Source organism: Mesoplodon bidens (assembly GCF_964165515.1).
Source record: "Mesoplodon bidens genome assembly, chromosome: 20".
Lineage (NCBI taxonomy): Eukaryota > Metazoa > Chordata > Mammalia > Artiodactyla > Ziphiidae > Mesoplodon > Mesoplodon bidens.
In genome coordinates, this window is record NC_138181.1 from 34,828,255 (window position 1) to 34,853,532 (window position 25,278).

Genomic DNA, 25,278 nt, shown 5'->3' on the forward strand with positions numbered 1-25,278 from the left:
TTTGCAGGGCTCAGAGAGAGCCCGCAGCAAACCTGTGTGGTCCAGGCTCCCGGCCTAGCAACCCTTCCATGTGTGGCCAGAGTGTGTTCCACTGGCCGGGCCTTGCTGGGCAAGGTCACCTGCTGCAGCACTTGGGTCAGACGTGCCACCTTCACTCTGGAGTCAGAGCTCAGGGACTTGGGGTGTAGATGTGATCGGTTAACCCCTGGAAAGCTATCGGTCTCTACGCGATAAGCCAGAGAAGGGGGTTCCTGTTTAAGCTATCACGGTGTGGTTCTGAGTCCTGGGCTCTCCTCTTCCTCAGGCACTGGGACGCCGTGGCCCCTGTTCTCCAGAAGAAAGGGGAGGCCTCCCCCTGGGGCCAGCTGCGGATGCAGGAGGCCGACCTGTCGGCCCTGCGCCTCCTGGAAGCCCTGCTGCAGGTCGGGCCCCACCTGCTGCTTCAAACATACGTCTTTCTCGCCTCGGACTTCACTGGTATCGTGCCGGGTGAGTGTCTCCTACCACTGACCTCAGACCGTCCGACTTCTCAAGGGGGACAGAAAGAAACGCCTTATTTAGCAAAACCCGGCAACCTAAGATTTCCTGTTTGGGAGAATTAGGACAGCCAAGGGCATGGTTAATACTGGCTTTTGTTTGGGGCGCTGAGTTCCCGGGGGTCGGCTTCCTTCATGGGGCTCAGTCCATGGGACAGAAATTGCAGAGAGTCAGATGACCCTGAAAGCACCTTGGGAAGGTACCATGTGCTGCCTCTTGTGAAATCAGTGTGTCTGTTTCTCACGGGACTAACTGTGCAGCCTGAGCCTCACACCTCGAGAGCCATGGAAACAGAGCAGCTCAGGCCCCAGCAGTTGTGCATCTTCTGCCGGCTCTCACTCGGGGGTGCAGGCTCTCTCCTGTGGGCCTGGAACCATTTCATGTCCTGGTCTCATTTCTCTGATGAAACCTCCTTTATGTGGATTGAATGGCAAAGTGCGTTTGGGATGAAATAGCACGTTCAGGCCATTAGGATCTGCTTCGTCATAAACCAGAGGTGCTTGAGGAGCAGTGACTGGGATGCTTTTCTTAAAGGGTGAACACAGAGAGCCCAGCCCACCTGAGGGCACAAGCACCCATGGGCTAAGCAGAGGACACCTCTCCTGCACGTCCTCATTTCTTCAGAGTGGAGAAAGACATGCGTGTGTGCCCGGAGGTGACGATGCCCTCTGAGAAGTCAGGTTTCGTTAGGGGTTAGACGTCCTGTAAACACGAGGTTGTCCTGTCCGCTTCGCTCGCAGGGATCAGTGCTCTGTGCTCCTGGTCCGTGCTGTCCTGGGCCCTGGTGTGCTATGCTCGTGCCATGGACTCCGTGAAGCCAGGTCACCTCTCCATGCCGTGGACGGCCCTCGGCTGCCAGCTGCTCTGGAGGATGGGCATGGTGGGAGCCCGCGTTCTGAGTCTGGTTCTGTTCTTCCAAGTTTACCGCGTCTGGGTTCTGGTTGTTGCAGGTGAGCTGAGCGTACATTCCGACTGTCTATTGCTGCCTGACAAGCCACCCCGAACTTAATGCCTTAAAAGAACCATTCATGGGGCTTCCCTGGTGGCGCAGTGGTTGGGAGTCCGCCTGCCGATGCAGGGGACACGGGTTCGTGCCCCGGTCTGGGAAGATCCCACATGCCGCGGAGCGGCTGGGCCCGTGAGCCATGGCCGCTGAGCCTGCGCGTCCGGAGCCTGTGCTCCGCAACGGGAGAGGCCGCAACAGTGGGAGGCCCGTGTACCGCAAAAAAAAAAAAAAGAACCATTCATGACCAACAGCCCCGGTTCTGAGGGCTGACTGGGCTCCGCTGGGGGTTCTTGCCTGGGGCAGGGCGTCCTCGCACCATCGCAGTAGGTTAGCAGGTGTCTGGATCCATAGGGAGGCTCCACTGGGCTGGCTGTACAGACGTCTGGCACCCAGGGCTCCTCCGCCCTTTCTCTTCAGCAAAGTCATCTGGATTCGGACATGTCAGCTGAGCATTCCAAGAGAAAGGGGGTGGAAACTGCCAGTCCTCTTCAAACTGGCCCGGAACTGGATCAGCATGGCTTCTGCTGTATTCTGCCTGGCAAAGCGGTCTCGGCCAGCCCAAGTTCAAGAATGTGGAGGAATAGATTGAGCCCTTGAGTGTCCAGGGAGAGGAGGAATGCATGGAGGGTCTCTTTGGAGATACGCATCCACAGCTCAGAGAGCCCAGCCCTCAAAGGACCAGCCAGCCCCAGAGCACAGCTTTAGCTGCTGTGAGGGCTCCACATTCTGTATCGTGGGCTGAAAATCCTTAGTAAAACTGACACTGAAACGGGAGGGAGGCACAGGTCCCACGTGCCCTGACGCAATACAGAAACGTGCAGGACATACTGCGCTGTTGCTCATAGCCTCCCAAAGCCCTCCATGTTATTCAAATGCTGAGTTTTAGCCATCTTCTCTGTTTCAAACAGGACATCTCCACTGAATCCTAAGCCCCCCTCAGCCCTCAGTCTAGCCGCACCTGATTTGACCAGTGATGACAGGGAGTCTGCTTGACGATGCAGGATGCCTGCAGGGGGCCTGTGTGTCCCTGCCCAGTGAGGAATCTCTTCCGGTCATCAGGGAACACCCTCTACAAGAAGGAACCAGAAACACTGAGAGATATTTAGACTTGAGCCTAGAACAAGCAGGGATACATTTATTGGCAGAAAGCAGAAATCTGTGAAAGAAATTGTGTTCCTAATGAGACGTTAGCTTTTTTAAATTCGTTTTTTAAAAAAATTTCAGTTCAAACTCCAGTATGACATTATTCCTCCTAAACTATAGGAACAAATATTACAGCTGGACTGCGTACAGATGTTTCCTTTGGATGTGGAGGTTTTTAGCCCTTCGAGCAGGGATTAAAAAAACAGTGAGCGATCCGTTTTGTCACTGGCTCTTTAAACAGTTTCTGGAACTAAAAAGGCCTAAGTACGCAATATTTAGTGAGTGTTACTGAAGCTAGTTTTCTTTGCTCATCCCCAGATCAGGTCAGCTACCCTTTATGAGGATCCAGTGAGATAATACTTGCAAAAATGAAAAGTGTGGGTTTCCTGTGCCCCTTGAATCTCTTCTGGGTTTTCATTTGTTTTCTTGGGTGCCGAGTCAGATGCAGTCAGAACAGAGAGGAGGGCTACAGGCCCTGGTTTCCAAGTTCCTGCCCTCCCCCCACCCGTCTCCTCCCTCAGCCCCCCACCCCCACCCCGAGGACCCTGACTTCCGAGGCCGCTCTCTGCAGGTGCCCACTGGCTGGTGATGACATTCTGGCTCGTGGCTCAGCAGAGTGACATCGTGGACAGCACCTGCCACTGGAGGCTGTTCAACCTGCTCATGGGTGCCATGTACATCCTCTGCTACCTCAACTTCTGGGACAGCCCTTCCCGAAGCCGGATGGCCACGTTCTACACGGCAAGTGGTGATGACGGACTTGCTGAATCCCAGCTTTTACTGTATACGTAGAATGTGTGCGTGCATGCGTGTGTGTGTGTGTGCATGTGTGCACTTGTGCACACATATCTATTAAGAAGGAATAGCTTAATTTTAGGAAAATTTCTAAAGGGAATTATAGTCTTGAACAGAGATGATGGGCTCTGAAAATAGCAACCTGACGTCCAGTCGTTTCCCCGTAGTTACTGTGGCGCCTTTGGCGATGTTTTTCAGCCACCCTCTACGTCAGCCCATCTGAAAAATACAGTCACAGTTCTATTCTGTGTCATATACACGATGCCCTTGTTAATCAGCTCAATCACTGAGTTACAGCTGTGGTCCTAGATGGTGTGAGAAACACAAAGATGACGTAATGCCTGTCTGCAGGCTGCTTCTGGTCCCCTGGAGGAGATAAACTTCTACCCAAACAAGTTTTAAAAAGAGGCAGAATGTGGACAAATGCTGGCAGAGAAAGCAGCGTCTGAATCTCACAGGAGTGTCACTTCCCACTGGGATGACCAGGGACACTTTTGATGAAAAGGGGGAAGTTGAACTGCATTGCAAACGGCAAAGGAGAGAGGACCAGCCAGGGCTTCGGAGCACAGGCTTTGGAATCAGACGGGCTGACGTGGGACCCTGGCTGTGCCACTAACTGTCACCAAATGACATGGCCAAGAATTTAAACTCTCTGGACCTATTTTTTCATCAGCACATCAGGACATAGCCACCCACCTCTCGGTGTCCCTGTGACAGTGATGTAAGACCTACCTGCTTTTCAGGGTCCCTGAGAAGATTAAATAATAAACAAGTTGGGCTGAAATAACCAACAAATAGTGGCTGTTACTAATACAAAAAGTTGAAGAGACTTTCAGGGGTGCAGGCGCTCCAGGGTGGAGCAGGGAGCAAAGAGAAGAGCCTGGAGGTGCAGCTCCTGTCCAGCAGCAGGTGGGTGGCATTGGTCACCTCCTGGTTTTAGGAGAGCACCATAGAGCTTGGTGACCCCATAGGCCATGGGGCCCACAGATCAAAGAGGACCTGTGATGTTGAACGAGTCACAGAGCCCCACCAAGCCTCAGTTTCCACATCTGGAAACCGGGAGTAACAAGGCCCATCTCACTGCGGGGGGATGAGGGCTGAGTGTGTGGCAGGGCCCCGCCCCCACGCACCGTGAATAAACCTGAGGGTCACCTTTCCATCGTCCATTTGCCGGAGCAGTGTGTTCATGTGCCAGTGCCCATGGGCGCCCTGAGAAGCAGTACTACATAAGGAGACATTTCACAGTTGCTGCTTTTCTTTCTTTGTTTTTGTCACGTTCACACCCTTGTCCCAGGAGTTCTAGGGGCTGTTACATAAGGAAGGGAAACAAATGCTTAATTCTTTGCAGCTGTCCTAGTCACCGGCCCACTGAGTTCAGAGTAACTGAATAGGAAAAGACAGAACTTAGACGCTACGGAAGTTTCGAGCGTGGAGCAGCAAAGATGCAGAAGCACGATGCAGGCCACGGGGTGCGGGGACGCCATAGGAAAGCCAGCGTGGACGGTACCGAGTTAAACACACCCCGGACGCCAGTTGATGGCGACAAAAACAGATTCTATTAAGTCAGTCGCAACAAGGAAAGGGGTCCAGCGTGGACGGACCCCGACCTTAATTTTGCAGAGGCGACTGCATATTTTAAAGGGAGAATGGCGTGGGACAGCGTGGGCTTACTCAGAGTCGGGGAGTGAAGGGGTGTGGTCAGTGGGACCCACCATCTGGGGTGTTAGCTGGCAATTTCGGAATGAGAAACACACTTCCTGTCTCTTCACGACAGGAGGCAGTGTTTACACACCTTAGAGCAAGGAGCTCGCGGGCTGGGAGAGTCGTCTCCTGGGATGTGTGGATTTCAGAGAGCTGGTCCTCAGGTCCTGGAGAAGACAGCTCTGGGTGGTAAAAGATGTACATTTCAAAGGGACAGAGAAAGGATTTATAATCGCAGACTTTCTAAGGTAGCGCCCCCTAAGAGGAGGTTCGGGGCCTATCTGCCTATTACCAGATTTTGGCTGGAGTGAACGGTACATTTCCTGGCAGCACTGAGCTTTCTTAGGCAGGGACTTAATTGCGGCTGGGGTCAGCTTGCTAGGGGTGCAGCCCTGAGCTGTTAGAAACTATGGTAGTGTTGGTTCGGGTCTCTTAATGTGCAGAGGTGGGCAAAATCGTTTCCGCTACGAGTCTGCAGTTTTTATAGGCCAAGGCTGAGGCCTCGTCCAGAAGAGGGCTTGGGGAGCCTGTCTGAGTCGTTGGGTCAAGAAGAGGGTCTTTGTCAATGGAAAGTCATTGCATTTGTCAGCGTCCTCCAGACAAACAGAACCAATGGGATATGTATGGAAGCGTAAGAGCAGATTTATTATAGGAATTCGCTCATGCAATTATGGAAGCTGAGAAGTCCCACGGTCTGCCATTCGCAAGCTGGAGAACCAGGAAAGCCCATGGTAATTTAGTCCAAGTCCAGTAGACCAAGAACCAGGAGGTCGGTGTCCAAGGACAGGAGAAGATGGATGTCTCAGCTCAGGAAGAGAAGGAGAATTCCCTCTTCCTCTTTTTTGTTCTATTCGGACCCTCAACAGATTGGACGGAGCCCACCTGCATGGGTGAAGGTGACCTTTACTCAGACTACTGATTCAGATGCTAATCTCTTCCCAAAACACCCTCATGGGATACACCCAGAAGTAATGTGTTACCAGCATCTGAGCATCCCTTGACCCAGTCAAGTAGACACATAACATCAGCAGTCACAGTCCTTTTGGGGGCAGCCTGTAGGAAGATGACCCTGGACCGGAGAGTCAGGACACACTGTCAAGAGGACCGCTGTGTTGTCAAGGAGTGGACACTCGACCCTGGGTGGAGGTGGGGCTGTTTCCGGGTGTGTTAGGGTGGATGGCAAGGCCTGATCTGCAGGTGAAATGGGTCACCCCGACAATGGTTGGGGGGAGAGACTGCAGTAGAACCCTGACAGGAAGTAGCAAGTTCAGAACTGTGAAATGGCGGTAAGGACAGGAAAAAGGAGATGGATTTTTTTTTCCACAGTCTGCACTACCAGTTTTTTTGTTTTGTTTTGTTTTGACATATACAAACTTAAGAGTTTGTATATGTCAAGAGGGCCAGAGAGCTGAGGAGATGTGGTTGATTTAAGGAGAGAGGGCACCTCCAAGCTTTGCAGGCTGGGCTGCTGGGCAGTGCCATTTAGAACCGAAATAACACCTGCTGGACCCTTGAAACACAGCTGCCCAGAGCCTAAGGCACAGGGAGGTGGGTATTCTTAGGATTTTTAAGCAGCCCCTAATATTATTTTTTATTCTCTCCTTATTTGACCTTTCTAGAGTTTAAATGATGCCAGTGAATGGCTATGGCAGACCTTGGAAGACTTTTAGCATAATAGTATGACAATTCAGGGTTTTTAAAAAATGTCTCCTACACAGTGTTTAAATACATCATCTTTGAATTACATCCCATTTATTTACTTATTTTAAGAAATATATTTTGTATTATATTGATATATTTTATATTAAAATATTTTTATATCAATTTATATTTATATCTAAAATTATTAGCTTTGGAAACCTTAGCTAACAAGCCTGCCTGGACGGGAGGTACGGAGAGCCTTCTGTAAGAGCTGCCCTTATTTCAGGCCAGGGAGGAGGGCTCCCTGCTCAGCCAGCACGCGTACCTCCCCTGCTGCTACCTGGTGGCCGGGGGCCAGATTTACCTTTAAAGAGGTAAATATTCGAAAAAAAATGCTGCAGTTGTTACGAAAGTCTGTTGTCTGGCTTACTGGAATTCAGTGTCACTGTGAGCTCTGCAGATACTTTTAATTACTGCATGGTAAAGCCAACAGGTGCATACAGTTAACATGAGACTGTGGAACATATAAAGTAGGAAATAAAAGTCTCTGTCAGCCCCACCTGACTCACCAAAGGGAACCCCCCCCCAGCCTTGTGAGCTGTGCCCTTACATTTCCGGTGCGTTGATGATTCTGCAGACATTTTAATGAGCTGCACGAGAACAGGGAGAGCCCCCCGTTGCTAGAGAGGCTCACTCGCCCCTGAGCCTGCTTCCAGGAGGGCCCCGCCAGCAGTGGGAGCCCCCGTGGGCACGAGAACAGAGCCCCCAGCCCTGAAGGGAGCTGCAGCAGGTCGCAGGCCGGGAGCGTGCCGAGGCCGCCTGCACCCGGCCAAGCGTGCTGACTCTCCTGCTGCTGCCCTAGGTAATGCTGCTCGAGAACATGGTCCTCGTGCTGCTGGCCACGGATTTTCTCCAGGGAGCGTCGTGGACCGGCCTGTGGACTGTAGCCGGAGTCTTGTCTGGATTTCTGATCGGTAAGACCCCACGTCTCCTTCCTAGCCCCTCCCTCCCTCCCCCAACTTGCTTCTTTACAATAAGCTTCTCCGAGGGTAGGAAACGGTGCTCAGAAGCAACTGGATGGAGACCAGGGAAGCTCCCTGCCCTGCGGGCGGCAAGGCCGCTCCCATCGGGGCACGAGACACCGGATCCGCCTCCATCTGCCTTGCTTGGCTGTGCTCAGAGGAGCTGCTGGTGAGGCAGGGGCCGCCTCGGGGGTGGGACCCTCTCTGGCGCGCTGGCAGGGGTCAAGGCCGTAAGCTCCGGCTCTTTTCCCGGCATCGAGGCACTGGGTTCAGAGCGGGCAGAGCAGGGACCTTCCTGACTCCACACACGTGCGGTATCTCGACAAGAACCCTAGGAGAGGGCTGAGCCTCGCCCAGCCTGGGGTGAGGCACAGGCGAGGTAAAGCGATGCTGCGAGGTCAGGCGGTCTGGGCGCCGCAGAGCCACGGGGCCTGGCGGTTGAAGATGATCCGTTACGGCTCGTGATGAGGGAACGGCTCCAGGGTCCACGCTGTGCCCACCACGCTGACCCGGCCCAGCAGATCGGGTGTGAGCTCCTCTCCTGCACTTGGAAAATAACAGAAGACGCACCCCCGCCGCCGGCCTCCTCCCCGCACTCCTGCCCCAGCACACGCTGGCCCGGTGATGGCGGTGCCTCGTTCTGCAGCCTTTGCCAGAGCTTCCAGGACAGCACCCGAAGGTTCCATGCGGGTCCTTGCGCTTCTGAAACACGGTCCAGGGCAGAGGTTTCTCCTGCTGTTCGCAGCAACTCGGGGCCCGAGCTCCTGCGCGCGCCCCAAGGCCTTGCCTCTGGCCACACACGTCCCGGGCGGAGCGCGTGGGAGTCGGGGCACCACCGGGCAGCCCTGACCCCTGACGCAGGAGGATGGGTGGCTGGGAGTAGGGTCCTTTTACTGGCCAGCAGCCGGGGCTTGGACTGGCCCGTCGGGGTAGCACTGACCAGGGAGAGGAAACGCCCTGGAGCTTCCAGCCTTTGCAGACATGAAGAGACTCTTCCAGGGACGGAGCAGGTTCATAAACGTGGCCATAAAACAAGTATTCGAGGGCCACAAACCAGCGGTGGCCTTTAAGCTCGACCCCCTCCGTTGTCAGGAACCAAGGCTCGTTAGAGATGCCGGTGGCCAAGTCAGCTCTTCTCTTTCAAATTAAACTTTTACCTTTGAGATGATTGAAGTTTTCAGAAATAATACAGAGATCTCCACACCAATAAATGTTTTTTAAAAAACATTTTAGGGGCTTCCCTGCTGGCGCAGTGGTTGAGAGTCCGCCTGCCGATGCAGGGGACACGGGTTCCTGCCCCGGTCCGGGAAGATCCCACATGCCGCGGAGCGGCTGGGCCCGTGAGCCATGGCCGCTGAGCCTGCGCGTCCGGAGCCTGTTCTCCGCAACGGGAGAGGCCACAACAGTGAGAGGCCCGCGTACTGCAAAAAAAAAAAAAATTTTTTAAGAGTGTAAAGTGAGAAATGATTCAAGGATGGCTAATGTGACTGGAGAGGCATGAAAATAATTCACCGAGAAGGTAACTTGAGAGTCGGATCTAGGAGGATGGATGGAAGGTATTACGGAAAAGAACAGGGAAAATTTTCAAAATTGTGCATGAAAGAGAGAGTTTGAAAGAGAGAGTAAAGAATAGAAGGAAGGAAGGACGGAAGGAAAGGTAGCAGGGAGGGACGGAGGGAGGGGAAAAAAGAACGCAGAGAGGTCCCTGCATCCCTCCCCAGTCCCCCCAGTGGTGGCTTCCCGCAAAACTACAAGCAGAACAGCAGAACCAGGATGCTGACGTGACACATTCAAGATGCAGAGAGAACTCTTCCGTGGCCATAAGGACCAGAAGGGTTAAAACCATATCCACTTCCTCTTATCTCCTCCTCCTCTGTAACCCCCGGCGACCGCTAACCTGTCCTCCATTTCTGTAATTTGGTCACTGCAACGATGTTATGCAACTGGAATTGTACAATGTGTGGCTTTGGGCATTGGTTTGGTGCACTGAGCACCATCCCCTGGCAGTTCTTCTGGGCCCTCGTGTGTATCAATGTCCCTTCCTTTGTTGCTGAGAACTGGTCCATGGTTTGGATGAAGCTCAGTGTGGCAACCACTGGCCTATTGTAGGACAGCTGGTTGGTCCTCTTTAAAGTAATAATATATATGCCAGGCGCTAGGGTGCAGGTAAGTGCCCAGGGTGCCCAGGCATGAAGCGGCCGGGCTCTCTCACATGGCACTGGGTCTGGTGCTCCCGGCACTGCTCAAGCAATCCTTCCTGGGGGCGTAGGCACCATGACACTTGGGATGAAGGGACGGTGAAGCTGGGCAACCCAACCACTCATTCGGATTTTCCAGTTCTCACTGAGTCCTGTGAGCACAGCGGGGTCGGAAGTAAAAAGGTTCCCCCCCCAACCCAATCTGCTTTACACTCCAGTTGGAAAAGAGGTGTCTGACACCATTCCTAAAAGGTGTGGGGCTCCTGGGAGCTGCCATGCTGGGTACCCACCCAGTGTTGCTCCAAGGAGAAGATGTTTTCATTCTCTGGGTGTTGACCCAGGGCACAGGGAGCCGGGAGCCAGGTCCGAGGCTCGGCACCCAGGGTTCAGAAGGCCTGAGGGGCTCAGACAGAGCCCGGCCTGCTGGTCCTTCTCCCCGGCTTCCTGGGGCAGCCTGAACTCCTGATTCCCCTGTGGTGCTGGAGGGAGTCCTCAGTGGGAACATGGGGCATGGATTATAGTCAGCGGAGCACAGGCTTTAAAGCAGCAGCTCTGGCTGCCATCTTGAGCTCCCTTGATAAGCATTTATTGAGTACCTACTGCATACCAGCCTGGGGCTGCAACCAAGAACCCGGTGAAACACGCAGCCTCAAGGAAAGTCTACCTTCGCTGAACACATGTACCTGGGACTTGCAGGATGGAGGGAAAGGGGGTCAGCTCCCATTTCTTGGCCTCGGGTGACTCACTGTAGAAGGAGAGTGACAATACCTCCCTCACGCTGACTGGGAGAACTTGGAACAATGTATAGAAATGGCCGGAGCCGTGCCCCCTGCAGAAACAACACTCGGTCACATCCCATAGGAATTCTGTCTCCATTCCCCCAAAGATACTCTGAGAGGATGCAAGGGGACGTCTGTTAGGTTCCTTCTAGCTCCATCCTTGCTGCGATTTCCTGGCCCCTCCGATGCTCTCCCCCCTCGTCCCCCGCCTATGTCAGGTTTCATGCTGTTTATACCGGGCGCCCTGAAACCAGGCGCTTGGTCCAGTACAACAGGAAGCTGGAAATAACGTGGGAGGATTACTGGAAAGCTCTGTTAAATGAATTATTGCCGCAGCCAACACTTCTGATCAAAATAAATGAACCTGACAACAAGGTGATTAAGATGTTTATGCACAAAGGAAGTATTGTTGCTGTTCATGGAAGTTCCTTGATACGAGGTTTTTGATGCATATGTTTAACCTCTGCTTGGGTCTTGTTTTTGAAATGATTCCTTACCTCCCCCTCCCCTCGCTTTGGAATCCATCAACCGGTGAGTAGATGGTTGACTTCTGAGTATCTGACCCAGTTTTCTGAAAGCAAAATAATCATTTCTACCAAACCTCTCTCTGTCTGTCTCTCACACATACACACACACATCCAGAGGACTCAGTTGGAGCATCCCTCAAGGAAGAAGTCATAGAATCCACCGGACTTAGACTTTGTTCTTAGATTTTCAAGTGTAGACACATTTGCAGCTTATGGGAGCTGGAAAAGACTTAAATTCCCCCCCAAATACCCAGTTCTGATGCTCCAATGAGTCCTGTTCTGGATCCCAAATTCCAGAACCTGGAATTCTGCAAACCACAGCGAGGACGCAGGACTTCAAAGAAGATAACCTTGTGCTCTTTTTCTTCTTCTTTTTCAGGCAGTGTCTCGCTGGTCATTTATTACAGCCTGCTACATCCTAAATCCACAGACATCTGGCAGGGCTTTGTAAGAAAGTCCTGTGGCATTGCAGGGGGTGATAAAGCAGAGGGAGACTCTCCTCCCCGGGCCCCAGGGCCAGCTGGGGAGGGGCCGGAGAGCCTGGGGACCTGCCAAGAGGAACGTGATGTGCTAACAAGCCCGGGGAAGCCCCCCAGCCCACAGTGGGGTCCCCCACAGGCTGGGATGGAAAGCCAGGTGGCTGGGGAGGCCTCTTTTCTCAGCCATCATCACTGGCTATTGGTGAAGCTTGCCCTGAAGACGGGAAATGTGTCAAAGATCAACGCACTCTTTGGAGAAGACAATCCTGGCTTCTTTTGTTCCCCTCCATGGGGCTTGAGCCAACACTGCAACCAGGAGAGGAAGCCCCCATCCTCCCAACAAGAGCCCCCGTCGTCCCCCCACAACCCCCTAACCTCAGAGGAAGGCTCTGAGCTTCGAGTTGTCCCCAGAGCAGAGGCTGACGAAACTTCAAATTACGTCTCTTTTGCCAGCGATAATCATGACCAAACTCCTGCCCAGAAGCCGTCAGCTATGCAGCAGGAGGGCAGCCCAAAGGAAGGAGACGGGGCTGCTTCTGGGGTGCAGGGGAGGGGTGCAGGTGGGTGGCTGGGTGGAGGGGAAGGACAGGAGAGCTCCACACTCTACTTCAGTGCCACCACTGAAGGGGCCATGTCCTCACACCAAGACGGTGGGAGGGCAGCTCTGACGATGTCCCTCTCTGGGAGGAGATTGGGGGAGGGCAGCCCTGCCCAGCCTGCCTCACCTCTGCTGGCCGCCAAGCCCTTTCCCGCCACCATAGCCAACATCAGCCCCATCTTAGGCACCGGCCCAGGTAGAAGCTTCCACCCTAGTGGCAGAGCCCTGGGTGGCTCAGGGCACGGGGAGCAGCAGGAGTCCACGAGGGACCGGAACCATCCTGCCACTGCCGGCACACAGATGCCATGGCCGAAGGTGAGCCCGAGGCCCGCCGTGGAGCCTTGCCTCACGTCCACCCCCAAGTCTGAGTCCACTCACAGGGACAGCAGCTGGGGGGAAAGGCTGAAGACCGAGACAAGTTTCTTCATCTGACCACAGTCACTGTGAGATGAAGCAACAGGCCAGCGAATCGAGCTGGTCATTGGTGTCGGGATAGGAGGAATCCCACTTCTGACACCTACACCCTTGTGTACATCACATCCCCTCTGGACCTCTGTCCACACAGCTAGAGAATGAGAGAACCAGATTAGATTAGATAAGATCCCCTGCAAACACCACATGCCACACATATACGTAGGAGTCATTCTCTAACACAGTGTAGAAGGTGGTAGAGATAAGGCTTCCAATCAAAATTGACTGCTTCCATTGACAAACTCTATGATCCTTTTGTGTCCCCCACTGTGGTTCCTAGGAAACTCAAAGGTAAAACCCAGAGTCCTATTTCGTTCTGGGTTTTCATGATACAGCTAGCTCCTGACACTGGTTATTAATCCAGTTTTTTTAAATGTATTTTAACTGCATTATTTTATGAAATTCCTTGGTAAACTTCAGGACATCTCAGGCCTCTGCCCAGTGGAAGCAGAGCCAGAGAAAAACCAGAGCTGGACAGGGTTAAAGTGGTGAAAACAGATTTTATTCAGCAGCTATTGCAATAGGAAAGAGACCTCAGTATCAAACCAGCACAACTCTGAACTCACCGTGGACAAGTCGGGGTTTAAAGCCAAGGAGCAGGTGGAGCTTAGTGGATGGAAATTACTAAGAAGCAGCAGCGGGGTAAAGGGGGATTCTTGCTAAACTGACCTAACAGATTCTCGCTGAAGGCAGGCCAGGGAGGTCAGACATCACCTGCGGGGTGGAAAGGGGTGAGGAACCTGATCAGATATGGAAGGTAATCAGATATTGAGGGTGAGGGTTTCTGGTTAAAATGGACTTAACAGGATTCCTGCTAAGATTGGACAATGCAGGGAGGAATGTGGAAGTAGACTTGGTTGAAAAGTTCAAGGCAGCCTGAGCAGGGTTTGGTCAAGGAGAGACTCTGTCAGGAGGACGTGGAGAATGGCATCAGTGGCTCTGACCAGGGCAGGAGAGGAGCCTTGTCTCACCAGGACGTCTGGCCTTTCCCCTCCACGCCAAAGGCTCACCAGGAACTGCATGCTCACTGCAACCTTGAGAAAAGGGTTATGGGATGAAGCATCTACATTACTCCTTGTCTGAATCTCCATGGCCGGGACCCTTGGAGCACAAGTGTGACATTTGGAGATGGCAGTGCCAGTGACCACCAGGAACCCACTGAACTTGGACCAGTTGGCTTTAGGACATCACAGCGAGGGAGAATGCACCCACGGGGCGTCTCAGGACCTCGGGGAGCCGGGGCTCGCTCTGGATTGGGTGCAATTCTGTGACTGAGCATCAGCATCCTTCTTACCTGCAGAGAGGGCGGGGACCAGCGTGAGAAGGAAGCCCTATTTGGTAACAGCAGCCATTGCCCCTTTGGGTAGAAGGGGGTGTGGGATGCGAGGTGACCTTGCTTTTGTCTCTATCACCGTTTCCACGTGGCCTCTTCTGAGGCTGATATCCTGCGAGAGGCTCTGTGTCCCACAGAACACATGGCCTGGCTGGGAGCATCAGATGAGTCCCAGACGTCAGGGGCTGCTCTGTTCTCCCTCAGAATAGCTGTTTGTTAGGCTAAGTGTCATTATGTCAGATCTCTCCTATTGACGTTACTGCCCCAGTAAGTGGCCTTCACCCAGAACTTCAAAAGTGTCTGCTACCCCCATGGTATTTACTCTAAGGGCGTTTATCTTATATTTGTTGTCACACCTGCTTTTCTTAATTTTTTTTTTACGGCTATCTCACTCCATTCTTCTCCCATGAAGCTACCTAGGAAGCAACAAAAGGACTCCTAGTATCCTTCAGTGCTACAGGCTGTCTGCATGTCCCCTCCAGGCCATTGACACAAAAGAGGGAAAGCCGGCTAGCCAGAACCTGCAGGAAATTAGGGCTGGTTTCCATGAATGTTTCTATAGTGATTTTTCGCTCCTTGCGGCAGCCTATTTTCTTCAGCTGTTGCCTGGTGAGGCCTGGCTGACGGACAGCTCACAGCAAACACTCAGTAAACACGCGTAAGTGGAATTGCAATTCTAGATTTTTCTGAATGACTAGGGATTTTACCTCTCATAAGCAAAGCATCTTAATAACCATTTGGGGAGTGGGTCTTTGTAAAAGAGTTGCGCATGCCTGCCTTTTTAGGAGAGGCCTCTGAGATCTCAGAACCTGAGGGCCTCTGTGTCCCGCTCACAGGGTGATTGTCAGTCTGACAAGGGGACTGTTGGCGGCATTGTGGGTGGAGTTCCAGGAACCAAGGAGGGATTGCAGGGCGCCCCAGCTTTCTGTTGCTGTCCCTCAGGGCAAGAGAGGGGGGTGCCACCAGATCCAGGGGGGACCTGTAGCCGCAGTGGGGTCCTGGGTCTGCTGTGCTGTGGGTGAGGACCAATGCCGACCTGCAGTGACCGAGCAGGAGGAGGCCAAAGGGACGAAGGCCCCGTCCCCACTCTCCACTGGCACTGCCAGAGCCGGACCCACCGGGCAGGCAGAGGACTCGGACTCTCCGTGCAGTCTCTAAAAGTGGGGGCCCCTAGCCCGGCAGAGAGGGAGGCCAGCCCTGGGGGGCACCGACCATAACCGCCCGATTGCCCACAGCAATGCCCTCAGCTTCTTTCACAAGCTGTAGAACACCTGCCTCTAAGCCCCGCACCCCCGCACTGTGACGTGGCCATCTTAAATGTGCGTCTGCGTTTCGCTGTTCTCCTCACTCCTCATGCAAAAGGAAAATAAAACAATTTATTTTTATATGTCTAGTTTACTTAGATTCTGGATTGCTGCTTAATATCTTTCTAGGGCCTTTGCAGGCACAGTGACAAAGTTCATTGCAAGTTCTTCTGTTCATAAGTAGGAGAAAAATGTGGAACTGTGTACGGTGATGGGTGGTGTCATTGTGGTGACCATCTTGCAATATGTACAAATAGCGAATCATTATGTTGTACACCTGAAACGAATGTAACGCTATATGTCAATTATACGTCAATAAAAAAAACAGAAGCAGAAAACTAAGAATGGAAGCTTTACATCTCCTGCCACCTCTGACATTAGAAGAGACCCTAGAATGAAGACAACTTTGAAGACCTGATACACATGGACTGGTCCAAGGGGAAGAGAATCAGATGCGACATAATGAGGCGACACCTTCTTTAAAAGCAGGTGTATTCGTCAGCTTTGGATGCGAAGCAAACAGCGTAACATCTCAGTGGCATAAAACAACAAGCGCTTATCTTTCACTCAGGTCTGTGGGTCATCTATGGGTCCCCTCTTCAGGCTGCAGGTCAAGGTCACGTGTGCTCCACATCCTGGGGTTGAGGGGCAGTGGGCACACCAGCCAGGAACTCCCAGAGGGGCAGGGCCTCAACAGGCCACACGGCCAAGCCCAAGTTCTGTGGGGCGAGGGTTGAGTATCTCCGCAGTAGGTCAACATCCTCCCTACACTCCTGTCCTGTTTCTCCATCTCACGATCCTGGACCTCATAGCTACAGAATCTGTAACAGCAGAAAGAGTTAACACACACCTACCAAAGGTTCTGAAATTAGAAATCCAGAAACAGCTTCTATTCATAGAAGTCTCGGCATTTATAACTCCAAAGATGGATTTAATATTCGTGCCCTGAGACATCTGTTTTTACAAGTCCAAAAGGGCTTGGATGCACATTTCCTCTCACCCCTATGCAGAAGTGTCTAATGTTCGGGGGTTTCGTGTTGGCCGTTTTTGCCTTCGTTTTGATTCCATACTCCCTTTCTTCCTACCGCAGTCAGCCTACCAGTTCCTAGAAGTCAGAGGTTTCCACTCTGATGGCCATCAGAGTGACCTAAGAGAAGACCTAGAAAGCCACCCTCTGGGACAGGGCACTGTCACCCCAGCTCACATCTTGGCCCCTGCGCTCCTTGTCTCCTGCATCCTTTTTGTCTTCCAGCAGAGAGAAGGGTGTTTGCCAAGCAGTCGAGGGCCTGCAGGACAGGCTTGGAGGAGAGGGGCCCTGGCAGCAGCTCCTGGGAAGGCCTGCACACCAAGAACTGCCTTGTTCTGTTCACGCCTCCAGAGACCGGAGGGTAGACTAGCATAAGAAGTTGCTAGGCAGAGCAGCAGTGTCTTTGGTTTTTCATATTATATTCTGCTATGCCAAGCGTGAGATTTCTACATTCCTTCTGAGACTGCCCTGAATCAGTTCTCAAGCTAAAGGCTGATGACCCTGAAGTTTTTATTTTTTATTTTTTTATGGTTTATACTTTTGTTTCTTTAAACATCTTTATTGGAGTATAATTGCTTTACAGTGGTGTGTTAGTTTCTGCTGTGTAACAAAGTGAATCAGCTATACGTATACATATATCCCCATATCCCCTCCCTCTTGCGTCTCCCTCCCACCCTCCCTATCCCACCCCTCCAGGTGGTTAAGTTCTTTTAAGCACCAAGAAAGGACTTTACTTTAAAACTCAGTCTGGTTGTTCTCTTTAAAATAGACTATAGGGACTTCCCTGGCTGTCCAGTGGTTAAAACTCCGCCCTTCCACTGCAGGGGGTGAGGGCTCGTTCCTTGGTTGCAGGACTAAGATCCCACATGCTGCTCAGCACAGCGAAAAAATAAAAAAGTTAAAAAATAAAATAGACTGTTAACTTTTCTGTCCTCCAGAGTTTGATTCAATTTTCCATATTTTAAAGATGACCAGCCATCCTTGTTTCCCTAAGACAGGGGGTTTCCTGGGATCTGAGATTTTAGGGCTAAAACCCGATAGTCCCAGGCTGATCAGGACGGCTGGTCACCCTGATACCTGTTCACCCTAGTCACTTTCTCTATTTTATGTAGCCACTCAGAGAGCAGAGAAAACATGCCCTGGTTAAAAATCTGGGCGACAATGCAAGTTTCCCGAAATAAGGTCCTCCAGCACCAAACCCCTGACCCACACCCTGATCAATCTTGCAAAAATCCGTTTGACTACTGTCCTCCTTGCTAATCATGACTACCAAAGCCAACATAATGGTCACCTTTAATCTCTACCAATGCCAGGAGAGGTCCTGCTCTGAAGTCAAAGCTATAATCCAGATTTTAATTTAACATCTCTCAGGAAAAATACTATGGAAAAATCCATGACTTTGACCGCTTCATTATGGCAAGACTATAATTACAGCACTGCCCATCAGGGTTTCCATTATAAATGGGGTCTAAATCTAGGTGGAACGCAATTCATTCTAGCTGGAGCAAACCGTGGACAGGTTTCCAGCGCATTGGGGATTTTTCTGATTTGTTTACAAATTGGCCGGGGGTAGGGGAAGGGAGAGAGAGGAGCAGAATAAGCAATATGGATTTTTGTTCTTAGTGTGTCCTTTAAGCTGAAACTAGGAGAACAGAGACCAACAAGAAAATAACCAACCAGTGTCAACTGAAGATGTCATCCAGATCTGAAAATTCTGGATTTAAAGGTGACATTTTGTCTTTAATTCACTTTAAAAGATGGAGCATTCGATGAGAGAATAGAGATTTGCTTTTTTTTTTTTTTCTTATACCTGAAGTTTGGTCAGTCGCTGAAGAGACGAGCTTTGGCCAACTGTGCCTTTGAGGAAGCACTGAGCTGGGGAGATGGTGCGGGGCATGAGACCTGGGTCCTCTTCCAGCTCTCTTTCCAGCTAACTCTCTGACTGTATGGAAATCAATTCATCGTTCTGAGGCTCAGGTTCCTCTTCTGTAAATCAGGGATACTGTCTGTTGGTCTGGCTAACTTACAGAGTTCTTGTGTATGGCCTCAAAGCCAATGGGAGATGAACTCTCTTACCCAAGGGACAGGGTCCTTCTGTTTGTTTGTCCCATTTCCCAAGCCAAGTGTCCCAGCCACCCTCCAGAGAGAGTGGAGCCTGAGTCACCCTGTGTGGGTGGAGGTTCTCTGTCCCTCAGACCGTGGAAGGAGGGAGACACCACCACCCCTGGGATACTGAGTTACCCCAGAGCCAATGCATCCTGGATCCTGATGGAAGCTTGTTTTTACTAAAAAGTTCTGCAGTACTTGCTCCAAAGCCATAAACTCATCTCGGGGCATCTTGCCACAGTTTTGTGACCTTGCAAGGCACAAGGGGCAAAAATTTCCTCCACAGAGTCCTGCTGGGCGGGGGCCGAGACCCTTCTCAGGCCTTGTAGGCTCATAGGGTTATCGTCAGGACCAATGATAAAATGGCCCTTAGGAAACGACTAACAAACAAAACAGGAATTCCCAAAATGTTAGGTCCCAGCCTTCCCCTCTTATAACCCCAGAACTTCTAGGAATACGGGAGGGAAAGAGATTGATTCTGGCTGCCAATCCTGTATTTGCTTTAAATCACAGCCATTGCGAAGTGAATGATAAAGTTTTCCTTAGATATTCAGACCCCACCTTCCTTTCTCAAACGTCTGAAGAATTTGGAGGTCAATATTTTTTTTCCCAGCAATCAGGAAGCAATGTGATTAATCTGAGTAACGGAGTTAGGTGGACAAAGGTCCAAGTGGCATTTTGTAAGGTTATAAAAACTTTCAGGATTTGAGTCATTTATTTTAAATGACTATCAGCTAAAAAGCTGAATTTGGCTTAGTTTTGACTTGGGTTTGAAATAAATGGCCAACTGCCTTCTTCTCTCACTTAATTCATGACAAGGCTTAGCCATAATTCTAAGTTGCAAGAAGCCCGTTCTATGCAGAGATCAACATCCCATGACATGTTAATGCATTAAGCGGCCATAGATCTTACTGACTTTTGCAATGACCACGTGCTGTGCCGGGCTGTTTCAATAGGTGTATGTTATGGATTGAAGCATACTGTGTACATCCATGTTCTGTTTTAAGAGTGAACGCTCTCGTGATCTCACATGATCCTCAACCCTGGGTAGAAGGGGCAGTGGACTTGTTAACTGCAGCTGCAGGCTGGCTCCCCGCACCTGCAAGGCAGCGCGGGCTCAGTAGGTGGCGCCCTTGCCCCTCCATCAACCCGCATCCTGGCCTGGAGACCCTGTTCTGTTTAATGCTTCATCTTTCATCCCTTAAGTATAAGTTTAGTTGGTTGATTTTTTAATCCATTGCTTTCAGTGAGGCACACAAACCCCCCGCGTGGATGGTACCAGCAGCTCTGAAAGGCTGTGCAGGACCTTCGCATTTCCCAGCCGGCTGAGGCCCTGCCCTTGTAAGTTGTAGGCTTGAGGGTTTAATGAGATAATTAAGTGTTAAGGGCAGAGCCATTTCCCATAGAAGGAGTACAATAAATGTCCATTGTCAATAGCAAGTGCCCTTAACTTAGAAGTCAGCACTTACGAATTGACTTATTCATGGAGTTCATTCATGGGACAGACATACACAATCCCTCACCCGCATTTCATATAACAGGGCCAAAGGGGTGATTTTTTTTATTATGGGGACCCATGAGTTAGGCTCCCATTGCTACGGTCCTTAAGGAAAAAGAAGTCATTTCTGTGTCTCTTCAGGGACAGTGAGTTCTGGGATGTGCCATCGGTTCTGTGGTGTCCCCAGCTCCCAGGTTCAGGCTAAATCCCATGGACCTAGAAAGGGCTTTTCATTTCTATGCAGTGAAAAGTATGCTTTTCTCAGGCAGTGGAATACTATTCAGCACTAAAAAGAAATGAGCTATCAGGCCATGGAAAGACATGGAGGAACCTTAAATGCGTATGACTAAGTGAAAGAAGCCAACCTGAAAAGGGTACAGACTGTGTGATTCCAGCTACGTGACATTCTCGAAAAGGCAAAACTATGGAGACAAGTAAAACTATGGAAATCAGTGGTTGCCGAGGGATGGGGGCAGAGGAAGGGATGGATAGGTGAAGCACAGAGGATTTTTAGGGCAGTGAAACTATTCTGCATGACGTCATAATGATGGATACACGTCACTATACATTTGTCCAAACCCATAGAATGTACAAGACCAAGAGCGAACCCTAATGGAAACTATAGACTTTGGCTGATTATGATGTGCCCACGTAGGTTCATCAGTTGTAACAAACGTACCATCTGGTGGGGATGTTGATAACGGGGGGGCTGTACATGGGCGGGGGCCGGAGTTAAATAGGAACTCTCTATACCTTCTTCTCAATTTTGTTGTGAATCTAAAACTGCTCTTTAAAAGAAGTCTATCTTTTTTAGTTTTAATTTTTTTTTCTTTTTTTTTTTTGCAGTACGCGGGTCTCTCACTGTTGTGGCCTCTCCCGTTGTGGAGCACAGGCTCCGGACGCGCAGGCTCAGCAGCCATGGCTCACGGGCCCAGCCGCTCCGCAGCATGTGGGATCTTCCCGGACTGCGGCACGAACCCGCGTCCCCTGCATCGGCAGGCGGACTCTCAACCACTGTGCCACCAGGGAAGCCCCAGTTTTAATATTTTTTATCTACAAAAGTTGATTTACAAGTTGATTTACATTAATTTCTACTGTACAGCAAAGTGATTCAGTTATACATACATAGACATTCTTTCTTTACATTCTTTTCCATGATGGTTTATCATAGGATATTGAATATAGTGCCCTGTGCTCTACAGTAGGACCTTGTCGTTTATCCATTCCATATATAAAAGCTGACATCTGCTGACCCCAACCTCCCAGTCCATCTCTCGAAGTCTATATTTTAAAAATTCTTAATTATTCTCTCTTCTCAGCCATGAAGCAGAACCTATTTTTATCTCTCCAAACGTTTCATCAAGTACCTTCATGTGCCAGGCCCTCCACCACGTGCTGGAAACACGAGGTCCAGTGCTCGAGTACTGGAGTCAGGCGAAGAGGGTCACAAAAAAGGTGGAGGGCTTGTCTGCTTTGCTGGCTGTGAGCATCAGACGCAGCCCACCCGTGGATTGGTCAGCAAAATTTTTAACTGATTACAGATGCTTTGCAAATGTTAGATCTGAAAACCTGCCAGTTTGTTTAAAGAGGATCTTGGGGCGAGTCAGATAAAACCTGGAGAGTCTCCCAGGAGTCATGCCCTTTCCCTGGTGGGCATCCCCTCCAAGTCCAGCCTGGTAGTTAGCGGTCAGCGTTGCAGTCAGCCTAGCTGGGTTCTAGTCCCTTCTCCATCCCAAAGAGCATGTGATCCCTGCAACTGAACCTTTCTGTGTGAAGTTTCCCTCACTCTGAAACAAGGGTGATAGGAACAGCCCATGTTAAAGGATCATGTGTAGAATCGAGTGGGGTAAGACCCGTAAAGCTTGTGGCCAAGTATTTGGCACAGATAAAAAACACAAGGTTATTAAAGATTACTTTCCCAGGTGGTAGGCATGTGGGGAGAGCTGAACTCATTATTTTCTTGCCTACATTTAAAACTATATCTTTTCTCTGAGACGTTTGAAATCCCTAGAAATGTGCAATACCCACTTGGCAGACTTTGTCTACCGTGTGCTCCCAGGAGGGGTGCCCTGGAGGGATGCCTCAGGAGAGAAGCCCTAGGAGAGGTGACCCAGGAGGGATGCCCCGGGAGGGGTGGCCCACGAGGGATGCCCCATGGTAGGGAAAGGACACCAAGACTCCACCCTGTGCCTTGCGGGCTTGCTGTCAACCATTCAGACTCTCATAAGGCAAAGGTGAAACTCCTACAGGGTCTTTTGGGCCAAAGATAAAGGCCAGGAGTAGCTCACATAGAACTTTCTTTAGGGGGAAAAGAAAGATTACAATTTTTTCATGGTTCAGAGTTTTTGACGTGCTTCTTCTTGTTTTTCTTCATACTTGGGGACAGCAGAAATGACACACGGCCGCCCCATAACCGTGGTGTGCTCTCCAGTGGACCATGATATATTTACTGAGAAATTTTTAATAAATAAACCACAGGCTTGAACCCATGTGCCCTTATAAACCAGCCGGTTCTCATGGGGAGAGTTCAGGAGTTTTTATGGAGCAATACTATGTTCTCATGAGAATTTTATTAGAAATCAGAGACTTGAAATGCATCAAGCAGAAAATTTATGAGGTTACATGGGAACCATCCTTTCATTTTGTCATTCTGGGTTAATTTATTTCTTTGCAGTGTGTTGATTTACTTTGTAAATTTCAGTCATGAATTCTGAACTTTTCATCAACTTTAAGCCAGCTCGTTGATTTTTTGAACTTTTCAATTCCCATTTTTATCCTTAAAATAAGATAGGTAATTATTGATAGCCTATATAAGAAAGTCCCAGCATCTATGGGAAACACATATTCCTGGTCAGAAGTATGTCCAAGCAGGTCTTTCCAAATGCCAAGGAATAAACAGAGCTTAGAGAAAAACATTTTTATAACTGCATGCAATTCTTTACGTCTCGAACTTTTCCACTTAATAGTTTCTCCAAATAATTTTTTAAATTGTGTTTTGCAAAGTACCCAGTTAAAGTTTCACTCACAAAAAAAAAAAAAAAAAAAAAAAACTTGTTTATTATCATGTAACCTAACTTGGAAAATAGCCCAAACCCAGAATAGATGTTTGTACTGGTGAAGTGGGGAGGAAGTGTTCTAAACAAGTTTTTGTCTGGGCCTGTTCCAGCATTTCATTAATTGTGTGTTGATGGTGTGAGGAAAGACGCCAGGCCAGGACTGGCCTTGGCTGGCGTCAAGAAAGTGAGCCAGGGATGCGGGAACTAGTCTTCTATTAACCAGCTATTAACCCCTTCTATTTGCCCCTTTGCTGATATCTGAGCTTGACTCCTGGGTGAAGTCCCCAATAGGTAATTTCTCTTAATCTCTAGTTTTAATTCTCAAGTCATAACTGTGTTTTTCCATCCAAATATGTGCTTCAGGAGTTGGAGTTTACTGAGCTGTGGCCACGGCATAGTTGCTTTGTTTTAACCTTTTCTATCTACTCATCACCCCCAAACTCCTAGGCACCCATTTTAGAACAAAATATTCATAATGAAACAACACAAGAAGGCACCCTGGTTGCTGGCTTCAGGTTTCCTGGAAAATGATTTCAGCTCCCTTATCGCAGCTCAGCTATTATTTGGATTAATGGAATCTGGTCATTCCTCCAAAATGCAAACTGAACAATCCTCATCACCATCCACTAATCTTTCCTAGGGTCGCCCATGTGCCAGGCTCTGAGCTACGCTACATACATCAGCAGGTTTACCACTGGAAACAACCCTCTAAAGAAGGCCCTGGGGTTTCCCTGGTGGCGCAGTGGTTAAGAGTCAGCCTGCCAATGCAGGGGGCACAGGTTCGAGCCCTGGTCTGGGAAGATCCCACATGCCGCAGAGCAACTAAGCCCGTGTGCAACAACTACTGAGCCTGCGCTCTAGAGTGCGCGACCCACAACTACTGAAGCCCGTGTGCCTAGAGCCCATGCTCTGCAACAAGAGAAGCCACCGCAGTGAGAAGCCCATGCACCTCAACAAAGAGTAGCCCCCGCTTACCGCAACTAGAGAAAGCCCGTGCGCAGCAACGATCACCCAATGCAGCAAAAAAAAGGGGAAAAAAAGAAGGTCCTAGGCTTCTCCCAGGCTCAGGTGGGTGAAGTAGCTTCTCCTTGATCACACAAGCAGACATGCTCTTACTCGCCCTGAGGTGCCCAGATTCTTAGGGACCAAGCTCCGACCTAGGAGATGTAGACTCTGCCCTCAGTAAGCTCTCTTCCTAATTTCAGGAATAAGGACCATGAGACCAAGGCCAGTGCTCAGATCCCAATGACTGCCCAGTACGATGCTGTCATTGTGTGGGAGAAACGATGCTCTGATGGCAAATAAGCACGTGAAAGAAGATGCTTTGCACATCATGTGGGAAGTGAGATAGCCCACACACCTATGAAAATGGCCAGATCCAGACACTGACATCACCAAATGCTGATGGGGATGTGAAGCAGCAGGAACTCTCATTCATTGCTGGTGGGAATGCAAAATGGTGCAGCCACTTTGGCACTTTCTTACAAATTAAACACACTCTTACCACGTGATCCAGCAATCACGCTCCTTGGTATCTACCCAAAGGAGGTCAAAACTTACATCCACCCAAAAATCTGCACATAGATGTTTATATCAGCTTTATGCATAGTTGCCAAAACTTGGAAGCAACCAAGATGTCTCTCAGTATGTGAATGGATAAATAAACCGTGGTCCATCCAGACAATGGGATATTATTTAGTGATAAAAAGAAATGAGGGACTTCCCTGGTGGTGCTAGTGGTTGGGAATCTGCCTGCCAATGCAGGGGACACGGGTTTGAGCCCTGGTCCGGGAAGATCCCACATGCCGCGGAGCAACTGAGCCCGTGTGCCACAGCCACTGAGCCTGCGCTCTACAGCCTGCGAGACACAACTACTGAGCCCACGTGCTACAACTACTGAAGCCCACGTGCCTAGAGCCCGTGCTCCACAACAAGAGAAACTACCGCAATGAGAAGCCCGCGCACTGCAACAAAGAGTAGCCCCCGCTCGCCACAACTAGAGAAAGCCCACACACAGCAATGAAAACCCAACGCAGCCAAATAATAAATAAAAATAA

The 25,278-nt window shown here is 50.3% G+C and overlaps 1 protein-coding gene across 1 annotated transcript in view; it reads left to right on the forward strand.

Annotated features, from left to right (window-relative positions):
- The window catches only part of XKR5 (XK related 5), a gene marked incomplete at its 3' end in the record, with an annotated part of 33,690 nt that extends 9,164 nt beyond the window's left edge, over window positions 1-24,526 (forward strand). The window contains exons 3-12 of the mRNA XM_081220924.1: window positions 305-489; window positions 1,278-1,487; window positions 3,258-3,427; window positions 7,686-7,797; window positions 11,729-12,741; window positions 14,713-14,888; window positions 15,067-15,380; window positions 16,787-16,922; window positions 21,485-21,679; window positions 24,427-24,526. Coding sequence (XP_081077050.1) covers window positions 305-489; window positions 1,278-1,487; window positions 3,258-3,427; window positions 7,686-7,797; window positions 11,729-12,741; window positions 14,713-14,888; window positions 15,067-15,380; window positions 16,787-16,922; window positions 21,485-21,679; window positions 24,427-24,526 — 2,611 coding nt within the window. The remainder of the gene's footprint in view (window positions 1-304; window positions 490-1,277; window positions 1,488-3,257; window positions 3,428-7,685; window positions 7,798-11,728; window positions 12,742-14,712; window positions 14,889-15,066; window positions 15,381-16,786; window positions 16,923-21,484; window positions 21,680-24,426) is intronic.
- Window positions 24,527-25,278: the final 752 nt, after the last annotated feature.